The sequence below is a fragment of the Martes martes genome (genome assembly GCF_963455335.1).
Source record: "Martes martes genome assembly, chromosome: 6".
NCBI classification, from domain to species: Eukaryota; Metazoa; Chordata; class Mammalia; order Carnivora; family Mustelidae; genus Martes; species Martes martes.
In genome coordinates this window covers 125690924-125707540 of record NC_137893.1, presented here as the reverse complement: position 1 = coordinate 125707540, position 16617 = coordinate 125690924, and the positions used below count along the sequence as shown (strand labels likewise).

Genomic DNA, 16617 nt, shown 5'->3' with positions numbered 1-16617 from the left:
CCATGGCAACATCTGGAGTCACTTGGATTGTCATAATGGGGGAAGTGCTCCTGGTACCTAGTGGGTAGAGGCCATGAATGCTGCCAGACATCCTAAAATGCACAGAAAGCCCCCACAACCAGGATCACACTACTGACAAAATAGTCTTTCTAAACAAAAATCTTATTGTCAAACTGAGACTTTAATCTGGGTAGCCTCTACCAAATTCCTAAGTCCAGAAAAAGCCTTCCTTAATGCAGTAAGTGAAACAAAACCAACTACCATGCAATATGTAGGGTGATGTTATGGTAAGATTCATGAACTTATGGAGTGATTCTGACCATCCCACCGGTTAGCTGTGTCAAGCATTCTTCTGTAAGTCAAAAATACATGGTGCCGCCCCAAGGAGATTGCCTGCTCTGAGCTTCAGTCTCCTTGGGGATGATCGTGGGTCCTTCTGCTGGCTGGGTCTTCATGGATAAGTCCTGGTCATTCTAGGAAACATCTGATTAATTGATGTTCATTTTTATAAATAAATAAAATTTAAAAAAAAAAGGGAGCCTGCTTCTCCCTCTCTCTGTGCTGGCCTCTCTGCCTGCTTGTGATCTCTCTCTCTGTCAAATAAATAAATAACATTTTAAAAAAAATCCCAGGGTCCCAGAATGAGCCCCATGTCATGCTCTGTGCTCAGTGAAGGTCCTGCCTGAGGATTCCCTCTTGTCCTCTCCCCTCCCCCTGCTCACTCTCTCTCTCTAAAATAAATAAATAAATAAATCGTAAAAAAAAAAAAACAACCCAAAACGCTTCTCAATTCTTAATCTATTGCTGAGTGGATTTCATGTCCTCTCTGTATCTTTTACTGGGAGGAAGGGAGAAAAAGCTCAAAATGATTTTTGTAGCGAGAGTTCTGTCAAATGCAGCTGCTGTCCTTGGTGACAGGATATGGATCGGAGATAAATTGCCTCTGAGTCCTGGAGCCCAGTGACAGCCAGCATGAGTGTGTCATAATATCATGCTCTACATTTACTCAGACACTTTGCAATGTGGGTGACAAGGATGCCTGTTGTGTTAAGATTCAAGGCTCTATAATTCTGAGCTCAGAAACCAGTGTTACTGGGTGTTAGGGCTAACTTGATATACTTTCCTACACTCCCTTTTGAATGGAATGATGGGTGGGAGCTATAGGTTGAATTCAACCTCCATGCATATCGCTCAAAGATAGAAAAGTTTAAAGTATATTTGAATATATTTTTAAGCCTTATAGTTACATTTATATGACAAAATTGGGCAACTCTTCAGGATGAAAGGATCACTCTCTTTAGCCAACGGTATCTTTTCTAGCCAGAACCTTCTCCCCAGAGGCCTGAATATTATTTAATGATCCTCTTAACTTGGAGGAATATTTTTTAATTAGAAGATCCATGGGGGTATTTCTTTATGCCGATTCCCAAAAGAGGAACAAAACCACAACTCCATCCAAAACTAATACAGAAAGTTTAGGTCTCTCTGTATCTGCTGATCTATTCTCGCTCACCTTGTAGTATTTGATCTGTGGGAACACAAGCACTCTGTACTCAACACCAAGATGTACTGAGGAAGATTAAATGTATCAGCATAAAGATCCATACAGATAAAACTCCATAAAAACTCTCTTGTCTGTCCCTAAGGGGTTCTTCAAGCCGGATGTATTATTTAGGGGGTAAGCTGTGTTCATGTTTCAGTAATCTATTTTTGACTTCTTGTTTTTATGAGGAGACAGAGATAGTATATATGATACTTAAGCAAGCTAAATTTAAAACAGGGTATGTAGAGAGGTGCAAACCCAGGACCTGGGACTGCCCTGTGCACAGCCAGGACCTGATGTCATTCTGCTTCCTGATGACAATACTCATCTGGGCATGGTAAGCCCATGGCAATGAGTCTGAGTGTTGGTGGGTTCCAGCCTGAGCTCATTTCTTTCAATCCATCCACTAGACAGCATTCCAGGAGTTTCTGACTTTGGATTATCACAAGTAGTGCTGGATGAAGACCACTGCACGTCTTTTGGTGAACATGTGTATGTATTTCTTTCTTTTTTAAAGCAATCTCTATACCTAAATTGGGTCCCCAACTCAGGATCCCAAGATCAAGAATGAGATGCTCTACTGAGCCAGCCAGGCACCCCCTTGTGTATGCATTTGTACTGCGTATTCAAAAGTGGAATTGCTGGTAAGGACAGGTTGATGAAGCTAAGAAGAGATTATGCCAAAAATGTAAGGACATTATTCTTTATTCCGAAGGGAAGGGTTTGTTGAAGGCCCAGTAATTATTGAACAAGAGTCTTGAAAGACAGGGCAGGGATTGATCCAGACGGTGTTTCTCAAACATTAATATGGATACAGATTCTTATAGACTGAGTTGTTTTCCCCAAAATTCATACATCGAAAGGAGGACACTCGGACACAGATAGATACAGAAGAAGAGCCATGTGAAGACGCAGAAAGGAGATCGCCATCCACAAGCCAAGGAGAGAGGCCTCAGAAGAAACCAAATCTGTTGACATCTTGATCTTGGATTTCAAGCTTCCAGAATCGCGAGTAAATAGATTTCTGTTGTTTAAGCCACTGGATCTGGGCTCCTTTGTTATGGCTGCCTCAGCAATCTTGCTTAGATTCGATCTCTGTTCAGTAGGTCTGGGTATCACCTTCCCGTTCTTATTTCTAACAAGACTGCACGTAGTACAGATGCTGCTAGTCCGTGGACCACACTTTGAGTAGCAAGAATCTTAAGTACAGGTGAGGAACTTACCTTACATCTTTTTCTCTGCCAGGAAGGAAGGGAGTCCAGGAGGGCGAAGTAAATTCGTAGGTAGGAGATACAGGATCAATGTTGCTAGCGGACTGGCTAGGCACACCCAGAGGTGGTGTGTATGTGTTGGGGTGAGGGAAGGAGGAAGCCCTGAATAATAGTGTTTGCTGGTTCCTGAGGGGTAAACGCTCTCACCATGGCTGACTTCTATTCTATTCTATTCTATTCTATTCTATTCTATTCTAATTACCAAGAGTTTGACAATTGGCTTGCAAAGTTCTTGGAGGTTTAAGAATGGCCTCTTGCCACAGGTAGGAGCCACTTCCAGCTCCCCCCTGCCCAGGATGCTGAGGGGGCCTGACTGATTTCCCGCCTTCTCTCCTGGGACCAGAATGTGCTTCCTTTGCGGGGCCGTGGATGAGACCTGTCATGGCTACTTGGAGAAAATGAGGAGAGACTGGGACTAGAGCTGGTGTTCCATGAGTTGGCATTGAAGAGAAGCCCTCACAGTCCCCTGTAAGTCTTGGTAAGGGGAGGAGCAGATGCAAATGAAGGTCTCCTCTCTGCTCTTCCTTCCTTCCCTGTGGACACACAGAATGAGTGACAGCTCCCGGGGGACCCGAAGCTAACTCCAGGGCAGGCAGTTAGCTTGGTATGTGAGGGCAAACAGGAATTTTGCTGCTGGGGGTCCCTGGGTGGCTCAGTTGATGAAGTGTCTAACTCTTTTGGCTCAGGTCATGATCTCAGGGTCAGGAGATCGAGCCCCACGTCCAGTGGGGGGTCTGCTTGAGATTCCCTCCTCCTTGCCACTCCTGCTCGTGCTCTTTTGCTTCCCTCCCCCCCCACAAATAAATAAATAATTTTTTTAAAAAGAAGAAGAAGAAGAAGAAGAAGGAGAAAACCTCTGCTGGTCTCAGTTGTTTTCTAGCTGTTTTACTATTGTGTCCCTTGGATAGGGAAAACATGCCAATTTAGGAAGAGTCTTGGTGTGTTTATAAGAAGAAAAGCATCTGTGCATTGTCTTGGACCAGAACCTACCACCTAGTTGCACAGGGGCTGTGGGGCTGGGAGACAGGTGGGGGATAATAAGTGTTATTGCCATGATGTTGTCATCTGGATTTTATGATTTAACTCTGCTTTTCCATATGGAAAAAGCACTGACATCTGAGAAGTTCAGATGCCTATTTGTCTGTCAAATAAATAAATTAAATCTTTAAAAAGAGAAAAAAGAAAATGAGCAAAGTATTTGATTTTTTTCTGACAAAGAGCCAATAAATACATGAAAAAAAAAAGATGCTCAACATCATTAGACATCAGGGAAATATAACTACAAGCCATAATGAGATAGCACTTCACACCCACTCTGACGGCTAAAATTAAAAAAGACAGAAACTGAAACCCACATACAATGATGATGGTAAAATTGTGCCACTGCTTTGAAAAAATATTTTGACATTTCCTCCAACGGTTAAATATAGACTTATTATATGATTCAACAATTCCACTCCAGGTACAGACTCAAGAGAAACAAAAATATATGTCTACACAAAACTTATATGTGAATGTTCATACTGGCATTACTCATAACAGACAAGAGGACAACAACCCAAACGTCTACCAACTGATGAATGAATAATCAAAATGGATATATACGTGTATGCACTCAATATTATTACATTATCAGTCATAAGAAGAAATGAAAGACAGGTAGTTGTTACCTTGAACCACCAAAGATCAACGTTGAGAACACCATCCTAAGTGAAAGTAGGGAGTCACAAAAGACTGTATCCTATATGAATCTACCTACCTGAAATGCCCACAATAGGCAAATCTAGGCAGAATGGATTAATGGCTGCCAGGGGCTGGAGGAGGAGGGAATAGATAATAATCGTTAATGGGCTCGGTGTTTCTTTTTTAGGTGATACAATGTTCTGAAGTTAGGTAGTGGTGATAGTTGTACAACTATCTAGTATTAGTATACAACTAACTAGTCGTATACTTTCTCTTTTAAAACAAGCGTATTATAAAAGATTTTTTTTTTTTTTTTCAGAGAGAGAGAGCGAGAGCAGACCTAGAGAGAGAGCATTAGCAGTGGGTGAGGAGCAAAAGGAGAGGGAGAAGAGGAGAGCCTGACTGGGGGCTCGATCCCAAGACCCTGAGATCATGACCTGAGCGCAAAGCAGACATTAAACCGACTGAGCCACCCAGGTGTCCCTGAAATGTATACTTTTAAAGGGTGAATATTATGGTGCATTAAGCGTATTTCAATAAAGCTGCTAATATTTTTTTCTTTTAAAGGGAGGCAGGGTCAGGTGAGTACAGGGGTTAGCCCGTTAGGAGTCTGTGCCTCGGTAATTACAGTTAGTTGCCTGGCTTGCCTCCCGCTAATTTAGACTCACAGCCCTTCCTACTCTAACATGGGAGTCTGAGAGTAGGAAAGCCAGGACTTCTGCGTTCTTCGCGTCCTGCCCTTGCCCCCATCCCCGGTTTTTTCCTCCACTGATCGCCAGCTCCGCGGCCATAGCTGGATCACCCGCAGTTTGAACGCCTTTGCTTTCTGAATCGGTTTCGGAGGCCTCTGGCAGACCGCGGGCGCTTCGGGCCCTTTTAGTTGCAGGGTCCCCCTCGCGCGGCCGGGCCAGGGAGCGCCTGGGGGTTTGCCGGGCGCCGCCCCCCCCCCCCGCCCCCGCGCCGCCCCAGCAGAGGCGGAAGCCGAGGGGTGGTCTCGGGCCCTGGGGGCGGGCAGAGGCCGGCGGATAGCAGTCACCGGAGTGGGGACCTGCGGCGCGGCTGTAGAGGTCGGCTTGGGATCCGGCCGGGAAGGCGGCGACGGGAGGAGCGGCGCGGTGCTGAAGGCGGCAAGTGGGGCGTTCTGGGGCCGGGCGGGGACGGCGGACCGGGAGCACCCCCGCGCTCCGGCCGGGAGACTGGACGCGAGGACGGGAGCGAAACCAAGCCGACCCGGCCCTCTCCCTGCAGACAGAGACCGGCGCGCGGTGGCGCAGCTCCCCGGTGGCGCAGCTGCTCGGTGGGTCCGGTGGCGCAGTTGCACGATGGCGCAGTCGCTCGGCGGCGCCGCTCGGCTGCGCCCGGCTCCCCGCCGGTGCCTCCCGATCCCCGCGAGCCCCAACCGCGGGCCCTCCGCGCAGGTCTTCTCTCCGCTCTTCCCACGCCTCTTCCACGTTGCCCCGCCGCCCTGCAGCCGCATTCCCACCCGCCCTTCTTCCCCACCCCTTCTCTCTCCTCGGGATCCGCGCAGTGACATCTCCCTGCCTCTCCTCTTTCCTGCTAAAATCCCCAGTGTGCAGCGGCGAATCCAAGCACTTCTCAGCCACCCTAATCCTTTCAGGCATTCCACACAAATTCGTCGAGAACTTCCCGTTTCCCGAGCGCTCTTGCAGGCCCTCGCCCCGCAAAGCTTCCAGGCCAGGGGGACCACAGTGGGCCAAGCAGTAATTGGGGGGGGGGGGGTCGGGCGAAGGGATCCCTGTCTAGGGCAGGCCTTCGGAAGTCTCTAGACGCCAGGATGTTCCAGTGCAGAGGAGGCCTGAGTGCCATTCATCAGCGTAGGGAGCACTGAGTTGGATAAACAGTGTTTTCAAAGGCCCAGGGGTGACTTGGAGGGAATGAAAGGCGGTCAGGGTGGGTAGAGGCGGAGGCTGGAGCCAGAGGCGGACAGGTGGAGGGTAAGCCATGTAAACGAAGTGAGCTTAGCTTATTGTAAGGGCCCTGAGGTTTAAGAGGAGGCTGAAAGGCTCTGCTTTTCTGTCGGAATGGAGTATGTGGGGCGAGGGAAGGGGAGGAGGGTGGCTCTGTTCTGAGGCGGCATTGGGGAAAGGAAGCAGGTGGTCTACAGTCGGTGCAGGTTCGAGAGAAATAGAGGGGTTCAAGAGCCATGTAGACAGCAGAAGGCAAGCCTTGGTGATGGGTGTGAGGGGATGAGGGCGGGAGAGGAGAAATCTGGGAGGTCTTCCTGGGTGTGAGACCAGCAGTTGCGTGTGTAAGGGTCTCATTTCCACCCTCAGTTAATTCCCTGGGGAAGTGTGGCCTGGGGGTGGGAGCGGTGTGTGGTCAGCAGACCTGCCGAGGCACGTTTATGCTTCTGACCTCTGTAGCTACGCAGATTGCTGGCCCATTCTCAGTGGTTTTGCTCTTTCTTGGGCCCTTCTCTGTTCCTCCTGACCTCTCCATTCTGGTGTTCCACTGGGTCTGGGCTTTGCCCTCTCATGCACAGTCCACTCTAGTGGCTTTTTCTGAGACTAAGGAGTAAAACTCCCAAATCCGTGTGTCTGAGTTAGCAAAAGAATTGTGGAACAAAAACATGCAGTGTCTTCATGTTTAGTTCTGAGGTCCGAGGGTCACGTGATGCCTAGCCACTAGCTAGCAATGGTGGCGCACTCTGAGTTGGGTTATGGGACATCTGGAGTTAACTGGCCGTGGGGGTGCTGGTGCGGGCGGCTCAGCAGGAGAGCACATTGGCTGTCCCTTCGCAGCTGACCTCCTTGTAGATGAAAGGTCCTGGCCTCACAGCCAATTTCATACCCAGCTGTATGGGTATACCTCTCTGTCTTCACTCACCAGCATCTCAAACATTTCTCAAGAATCAGCTAATAGATGGAGAGACTATGATCTGTTGTGTAACTGAAACTCTCAGGAGTTTTCTCCATAAATGTATGGAAGAAGAGAATATTATGGAGAAGACTGGGTTTCCCTGGTCTCTGGAGGCTGAGTGCTGTATGTCTGTGCCCGGGAACCAGTGCTCTTCATTTCCCCCAAGGCTCTCAAGCCGGTTTGATCTTCTGCCAGTGCGACACTTAGCTAATTATCTTAAAATTTGGACTTACTTTGTGGAGAGAGCAGCAAGAAATGTGTTTTCCTTAACTTAAAATATTTATGAGCTTTTGGGGCGCCTGGGTGGCTCAGTGGGTTAAAGCCTCTGCCTTCGGCTCAGCTCATGACCCTAGGGTCCTGGGATCGAACCCCACATCGGGCTCTCTGCTCAGCGGGGAGCCTGCTTCCTCCTCTCTCTCTCTGCCTGCCCTTCTGCCCACTTGTGATCTCTGTCAAATAAATAAATAAAATCTTTAAAAAAATATTTATGAGCTTTATTATTTTTTAAAAAGTACAATTCCAAAATTGCCACATGTGAGGTCAATAATGTGTGGAGGGTGTGTGTTGAAGCAGCCTTTCTCCTTATGCTCTGGTTTCAGACCCCACATAATGGATGCTCTTTCTGAAGCAAATGGCACCTTTGCCATCCAGCTTTTAAAGATACTATGTCAAGACAACCCTTCACACAACGTGTTTTATTCTCCTGTGAGCATCTCCTCTGCCCTCGCCATGGTCTTCCTGGGGGCAAAAGGAAACACTGCTGCCCAGATGGCCCAGGTAAGCCTGCTTCTCACCCAGCAGTTGGGACTGCCTTTTCGGTTGTTAGGGTCCATCACCCAGCTTCGTACCTCAGGCTCCAGAACTGCCATAAAGCCGGATGGGAGGGGAGCCCAGTGTGTACACACACCTGTGCTTATTTCTGTCCAGTGGGGCTGCCTGGGGACCAAGACACAAAGGAGAAGGCTGGGAGTCTCCTTCACTGAGATTATTTTTCTCAACAGGTGCTCTCATTAAGCACAGAGACAGACATTCACCAGAATTTCCAGTCACTTCTTGCTGAAGTGAACAAATGTGGCACCCAGTACTTGCTCAGAATAGCCAACGGGCTCTTTGGAGAAAAGACTTGCGAATTCCTCTCGGTAGGTTGAGTCAGCAGAAGGATTAAAGCTGCAGTCAAAATATAGAGTCAGAAAGCAAGATCTGGGAGAGCTGAAAATGATGGTAAACATTTTTTAAAAGAAATCATAATTCCATAACTGTGCCTTGAGTTATTTAAAATTGAATTACTTCTCAAATTCATTTAGCCATTTCTGGTTATTCATGGCTTAGTTCTTACCTATTTATAAACTCTGATATTTTAGTACTTAGTAGACTAAGATATGACCATTTTTAAGAGATGTATACTCATTTTAATAAAATGTATGTAAGATTCCAATTTTCTTGGAAGTTAAACTTTTTTTAGGAAGATAGCCATACTGAACGCTTTTCTCTCCAAAGACCTTTAAGGAATCCTGTCTTCGGTTCTACCATGCCGAGCTGGAGCAGCTTTCCTTTGCCAGTGCTGCAGAACAGTCCAGGGAACACATCAACACTTGGGTCTCCGAAAAGACTGAAGGTCAGAGTCACATGTTGTTACCTCCTCCTTCTTCCTTCTCCCCCCGCCTTCCCCTCTTTCCCTTGGTTCTCCTTCCCTCCCTCTTCTTCCCCTTGCTTTTCCTGCTGCTCTGATCGCACTAGTGTTTCAGATGGTCAGAGTCTGCTCACGGGCTGGGCCTCTTGGCATATTTCGACCTTAATGGACTCACAGTGGTTCCGATCAGATGCTCAGGTTTTCAACCACAGAGACTTAATTTTGTCCATTCTTCTGGGACCAGAAAGACTGATACAAATGTCCAAAGAAACTTGTAAGCCAGATTTCCGGTTTAATAACTTACACTGAAATATACTTTCACTTGGCCGTAATGTTCCCATGTTGAGTGAACTCATCACCCCCATAGGAAGGAGGCTATTGGTCAAATCTTCTCTGAGACATACACTTGGGCTTCGAAATTCTCTGTGGATCTCCCTTACCACCACCTTTACCCTGCCCATTAAGCTTACTTATTCTTAATTCTGTTGCAGCTTTCATGTCTTCCATGTACGCTCCCTTACTGAGGTCTGATGAGCCTAGATTTGGTAGGCCAACGGCAGACACTCTCTCAGGACTGATCAGTTCTACAGACTGAAATCATCCTTTGTTTGGTGTTGAGGCTTATTCGTTTCTGTTTTACAGAATGACATGTTCTGATCTTGGTCTGCGCGTTCAGTTGACATTTGAACCATTGGGCGCCCTCTGTACCAACTCCACTCAGTACCTCTAGGAACACTCCTATTTCTGTCAATACATCAGACAACAGAGAACAACAGGTTGCCTTTCCTTAGAGAGTTTCTCTTGGAATATTAGTTTCTTCTTGGAATATTTGCCACTTATGGCATCTGGAGGCAGCAAATGAGCAGGGATGCTCTTAGTTCATTGGAAAGGCATCTAGGGAAGAAGGGAGTATCTTTCACTTAAGCACCTTATCTTTTCCAGGAATGTCTGGTGTTTTGTTTAGAGGATCAAATAGTGAAATCTCTTCCAGATGCTTCCAGAAGCTCCTCAAGGCACTCATGCTGCCCATTTTCAGCTCTTTCCCCTCTGGCTGCTTCTGACATGTGGGCATAGTTGTGGGATGTTAGCACTGGTTGTACCTTTGGGTGCATTAATCCAAACACTCCATTTTAGCACTTGAGATAACCCAAGTCCCTCCCAGCCCATTCCTGCTTGCCTTGTTGTCCGACCTCGTGTCGTGTTTTACTTTGAGTGATTTAGAAACATTTCACCATCATTGACCTTGTGGGTGTTCCCACAGCACTGGTGACCTGACCATGAAAACCACTTGTATGTGTTGTTTATTTCTGTACATATCAATCGAAACTCAGCAAACTTGGTAACGAAAAGACTGTTGGGTTCTTGATTAATAACCAAGGATCAGCCAATAAGCCTTATCATAATTTATTCACCACACTTCTGTGAAAACCAACTGAATATATTCTCTACTTTTCCTGGAAGGCAAAATTCGAGAGGTGTTGCCAGGTAACTCAATCAGTGCAAACACCAGGCTGGTTCTTGTCAGTGCCATCTACTTCAAAGGAAGGTGGAATGAACAGTTCAACAAAAGCTACACAAGGGAAATGCCTTTTAAAATAAACCAGGTGAGAGAAGCTTTCAAAAATCATGCTAGTTTCATGAAGAAATTGGAAAAAGTTAACTTTGTAAAAGCATAAATGATTGGTTAGAAATAATTTTGAAAGCACATTTCTGAATGAAATTTTAAACTCAGGAAGAGAGCACTGAGAAATAAAAATTATTTGCTGCCTCTGATTTTTTGCATTTTACTACTGCTCCTAATGCCTCTGATTTTGGCTGTATTCATTACTGCCACCTAGTTTTGGAAACTTCAGACTTCCTGTAAGCCCAAGTTGCTTAACAGAAAGCAAAAAAACAAATGTTAAGGAAGTGTGATATGTGTATGTGTTAGGGGAGTGGAGAGAAGGAGTGAATTTTCTTTAATCACATAGATGAATATTTAAAATAAATATAGACTTTAATTATTTTTAATTAATCATTGTTAATCATTTATAATCATTTATAAGTTTTTAATACGTTAAAACTAACTGAAAAATATGTTAGTCTTAATATCGAGGTATACCTTCAGTTCAGGCAGGCATTAAAATAGCTTGCCAAATCTCCAAGCCCCTAAAAAAAATTGCATTTTAATGCAATTAGGAAACTTGTCCTGTACAGGTAAAACCTTTTTTGGCAGGGGCTGTAAGGTGTACTTTCCATCATCAGCCCTTTAGTTACAAAAGTGGGAGGGGAAGAACTTTTCTAGCAATGATTTTAGAAACTGTTTTAATTTTTATAATAGCTGATCCACATCAACTTTTAAAACTTTAATGAGTATAGTACGGCAGCTAACTTCTGCGTGCATATACCTCCTCTGTATTTTTAAAAAATCATTTCCTTGGGTTAGAGTATCAAAGCTGGGGCAACTGGATTTAAATACAGGAGGAGAAATAGAAATCTTTCTCCTTGCTGGCAGACTGCTTCCGGAGGGGCTGTCTCCATGAACCACCAGTCATACTGCTGTGAAACTCTTCAGTCTCTTCCTCTTTACCATAAACACTTTTTTCCACTTAAAGAGAAATGATTTTCTATTTCATTGTATTTGGTTCTGTTGTTTCCTTAGATATATTTGCCAGGCATATTTAAAAAAATTTTTATTTATTTGATAGAGAGACAGCTTGAGAGGGAACACAAGCAGGGGGAGCAGGAGAGGGAGAAGCAGGATCCCCGATGAGCGGGGAGCCCAATGTGGGGCTCGATCCCATGACCCTGGGATCATGACCGGAGCCAAAGGCAGATGCTTAAGACTGAGCCACCCAAATGCCCCTTTGCTGGGCATATTTTACAGGAAGAAAATCTGATTTCCTCCTGTGGAAAATGCAGGGTGTCACGTTTATTTTGTTGAATAAAACATCTTTTTGCTGAGGCTGGCCCCGTATCCGCTTACCAGACAGAGATGCTCGGAACTATGATGGGAAAGAGTCAGACCTAGCACACGGACATTGTGTCCATCATGGGTGCTGAAAACACTCCTGGAGTCGATTATAGCTCTTTTGGAAAATTCTGTTGCCTCTTCCAATAACCTGTTTTTAATTTCATGCTCATCTGTTCCTTCCCAACAGAAGGAACAAAGGCCAGTGCTGATGATGTTTCAGGAGGCTATGTTTAAGTTCGCCTATATTAAAGAGGTGCAGACCCAGGTCCTGGAGCTCCCCTACGTGGGTAAGGAGCTGAGCATGATCATTCTGCTCCCGGACGAGAACGTGGATCTAAGCTCGGTGAGAATCGGGGGGTGCCCTTCGTGTCCTTCCTGCTAGAACCCACTCTCCACTTTCAACGTTTATGTTTACCTCTGAAGACAGTGATGTAGGCAGCCAGGCAGCAGAGCACGGTATCTGGGCACTCGAGCTCTGGAACCAAACTGTCAAGCAGGGCTCACTTCTCCCCTTATTATCTATGTGATCTCGCCAAATTCCTTACCTCTGTTTTCCCACCTCAAAAATGGGAATGGTGGTAACATCTGCCTGAGAGTTATTATGAGGATAATGAAGGATAAAGTGGGGGTGGTCCGAGTAACAAGCTTAGCACATTGTCTAGTACCCAATAAGCCCTGAATGAATGTGATCCATTATTATTATCATAGGCATTGTTAGCATTATTTTATTTATTTTTTTTTAAGATTTTATTTGAGAGAGTGAGAGAGAATGCGAGCACACAGGAGCAGTTGGGTGGGGCAGAGGCGGAGGGAGAGAAAGAAGCAGACTCCCCACTGAGCAGGGAGCCCAATGTGGGACTCGATCCCAGGACCCTGGGCTCCTGACTTGAGCCAAAGGCAGACACTTAACCGACTGAGCCACCCAGGTGCCCCTGTATTATATTTTAAATACCAAGAGCTTGAAACTCAGGAGAGCAGAGCCAGAAACAGTCCCAAACGGCACTCCCAACTCACGCTCTTCCTTTCAGCGTGGATCCCCAGTGTGAGTCAACCACGGCCCAGCAAGTTCTAGGTCCAGGTGCTGAGGGGCACACACAGCTCGCCCATTGTCCTTAGGGTCCTGTGGGAGCAGAGCTGCAGGCATGGGCTTCTGTCTGTCCTTCCAACCTGACTGCTCTTCTTCAGAATGTACACAGGATTGTGCCTCTGGCAAAATGCTCCAGCAAGAGCCCTTTGTTTTCCAATCTTTTTTTTTGTTGTTGTTTGTTTGTTTTTTGTTTTTTGTTTCTTAACCAGTAATGCCTCATCTTCAAAAAAATAAGCACAGTTAAAAGAAAAAAAAAAAAGACAAAGTCAGCGGGGCATTGAGCGTTGTCAGGATGAACGAAGTCTCACAGATAGTGTTGGGTGAGAAGAGGAGCAGCCCTGTCTCTGTGCCTCTGCGCTGCCTCACGTGCCGGGCAGGGGAGCCGTGGCTGCAATAGCCCAAGTCCGAGATCTCACAAATTTCCCGGCGCCCAAAGGTGCCCATGGCCCTGTGTGACCGTCACCACCCATGTCGGAGAGGACGTGCATGTCCATATGTACAGAGGTATGAGTTTGAAAGTCTAATTCTGGTCTTTCAGGTGGAAAAAAGTCTCACTTTGGAGAAATTCAGAGCGTGGACCCAGCCAGACCGGATGCAGAGCACGGAGGTGGAGGTTTCCCTGCCGAGGTTTCAGCTGGAAGAGGATTATGACATGGCGTCCGTGCTCCGGGGATTGGGAATGGTTGATGCCTTTCAGGAGGGCGCGGCTGACTTCTCGGCCATGTCAGGAGAGAAAGATCTGTGTCTGTCCCAGTTCCTGCACAAGAGTTTTGTGGAGGTGAATGAGGAAGGCTCGGAGGCCGCGGCCGCATCGGCCATCGTGGCTGTGGAATGTTGTATGGACCCCGGCCCCACGTTCTGCGCCGACCACCCCTTCCTTTTCTTCATTAGGCACAACGCAGCCGACACCATTCTATTCTGTGGCAGGTTTTCCTCTCCGTAAGGGTGAGCATTTCCCTCTTTCTGTGTCCTTCTGTCCTGCGCCACAGCCCCCAGAAGATGAGCCCGTGAAGCCCAGTGCAAAGCGGAGGGCAGATTCCTCCTGCATCTCCGTCCCATGCTTGTCCACACCCGGCCATCCCCATCCTGACCACTCGTCTGCCCTACTTAGTCAAGATCATGGGACAAGAGACCTTAATGGTTCCCTGTAGTATTTAAAGTACACTCCGAATCCCATAGGATGGAATGTCCCGTTTCCCTAGATGGCCCCAGACTCATTCCCCCCTCATTGCACGTGTAATTCATTCTAGTGACACTGTTCTGCCTTGTACTTCAGATCCTGTTGGCAGACTTGCCTTAGCCTGTTTCAGTAGTAATAAGTGCTGCTAGCTAGAGCTACTGTTTTATAGTCTGCCTGGTGCCCGGGCTTTTTAGAAAGCTGCTATAACGCACATTTTATTTTATCTTCGGTTGATATTCCATGCATCACCAAGCAGGTGGCAAAAAGGGCCTCAGGCATTGGAGACAAAGGGGCGGAGTCACGGTGTCTTTGACACCTGGTCTTTCCTACTTATGCCAGAATAGCTTCTATGACAGCCAGCTTGGACAAGGTAATGTCCTTACACTTATCCTGTGATCCCCTTGAAGGAATCCCCTTGCCTGCTCTTCTTCTGTTTTCTCCACCTCCAGCCCTAACAAAAATCCTGCCCAACTCTTAAGTTCATTTCTGATGGCATCTTCTCCGGGAAAATTTTCCTTTTCTGCATAAGCGGATGTGCATCTTTGAACTCTCAGTGCATACTGAGGGAGGGCAGTTCTCTTATGGCGGTTGCTTATTTATTAATCATCTGTGTTCTTCAGCTAGACCCTAAATTCCTCAGGGGTGGGGACTATATTTTACATGTCTGTGTGCCCTGTACAATGCAGTGGTAAGTAATTTGATCATAGATGAGCTCTGTAGTTTTTAAAGAAGTGTTTAGATATCAGTGACATTATTGGGGCCTTTTTTTTTTTTAAGATTTTATTTATTCATTTGAAGGGAGAGAGCAGAGAGAGAGAGTGAGAGCATGAGCAGTGGAGAAGGACAGAGGGAGAGGGAGAAGCAGGCTCCCCACTGAGCAAGGAGCCCAAAGTGGGGCTCGATCCCAGGACCCTGAGATCATGACCAAAGTCAAGGGTAGACGCTTAACTGTCTGAGCCCGGGTGGCCCTGTTGGGGTCTTCTTAAAGAATTTGTTGTTGCGGTGAAATTCACATAGCGTAAAATTAACCACTTTAAAGTGAACAAAGTAATGGCCTTTAGTATATTAAAAATGTGCAACCAGGGGCACCTGGGTGGCTCAGTGGGTTAAAGCCTCTGCCTTCGGCTCAGGTCATGATCCCAGGGTCATGGGGTCGAGCCCCGCGTCGGGCTCTCTGCTCAGTGGGAGCCTGCTTCCCTTCCTCTCTCTGCCTGCCTCTCTGCCTACTTGTGATCTCTCTCTGTCACATAAATAAATAAAATCTTTAAAAAAAAAAAAAAAGTGCAACCACCACCTTTGTCTAGTTCCAAAAAATGTTCATCACCCCAAAGGAAAACCCTGTGCAGTTACTCCCCCTTCTCTCCCATCCAACTCCTGGGAACTGCCAATCTGCTTCCTACCTCTATGGATTTAACAACTCTGGATATTTCATAAAAGTGAGTTATATACTATGTGACCTTTTGTTCCTGGCGCTTCCTCGGCAGGACACGTTTGTTCATGTTGTGGCGTGTACTTCACCTCTTTCCATGACTGAATAATATTTCACCGTAGAGCTGTAGCCCAGGATTTGTTCATCCGCTCGTTCGTTGATGGCCATTTATTTGTTTCCACCTTTTGGCTATTGATGAGTAATCTTTCTACAAACACACATGCACATGCATTTGTTTGGGTAGCTGTTGTATGAGGGTTCCAATTTCTTCACATCCTTGCCAGCACTTGTTATTTTCCACTCCTCTTTTTAAAAATATTATGGCCGCTCTAGTGGGTGGGAAGCGAAGTCTCATTATGCGATTTATTTGCATTTTCCTAATGACTAATAGTGTTGAACATCTTTTCCTGTGCTTCCTGCCCATTTGAATATCTTCTTTGGAGATAAGTCTATTCAAGTCCTTTGTCCATTTTTTCATTGGGTTGTCTTGTATATTTTTTCCCATTGTGTAGGTTGTATTTTCCCTTTCTTGGTAGTGCCCTTTGATCCACAAAGGTTTTTAATTTCAGTGACATCCAGTTTATCTATTTTTTTATCCATTTTTTATCTATTTTTATCCAGTTTATCTATTTTTTCTTTTGTTACTCAGACTGATGGTTTCATATGTAAGAGTCCTTTGCCAAATCCAAAGTCAGGAAATTTTACAACTATTTTCTCCTAAGATGTTTATGATTTTAGCTCTTATATTTAGAGTGTTAATCTGTTCTGATATATATGATGTGACATAGGGCTCCAGCTTAATTTTTTTAACTGCTTTTGAATTGAAAAAGGATGTTGATTAAAAAGATAATATCTAAACAAGTGAAAAGGTGAAAAATTATATAATTGGGGTATATATATATATATATATATATATATACACCCCAAATCCATTCCATGAAGGACACCATGATCAGACTGA

The 16617-nt window shown here is 45.8% G+C and overlaps 1 protein-coding gene across 1 annotated transcript in view; it reads left to right on the top strand.

The window, feature by feature from the left end:
- The first annotated feature begins 5725 nt into the window (after positions 1–5725).
- The window catches only part of LOC308344407 (uncharacterized protein), a 59169-nt gene continuing 48277 nt past the window's right edge, over positions 5726–16617 (top strand). The window contains exons 1-7 of the mRNA XM_080805958.1: positions 5726–5794; positions 7977–8154; positions 8379–8516; positions 8875–8992; positions 10469–10611; positions 12148–12303; positions 13586–13986. Coding sequence (XP_080662084.1) covers positions 7987–8154; positions 8379–8516; positions 8875–8992; positions 10469–10611; positions 12148–12303; positions 13586–13986 — 1124 coding nt within the window. The 5' untranslated portion in view covers positions 5726–5794; positions 7977–7986. The remainder of the gene's footprint in view (positions 5795–7976; positions 8155–8378; positions 8517–8874; positions 8993–10468; positions 10612–12147; positions 12304–13585; positions 13987–16617) is intronic.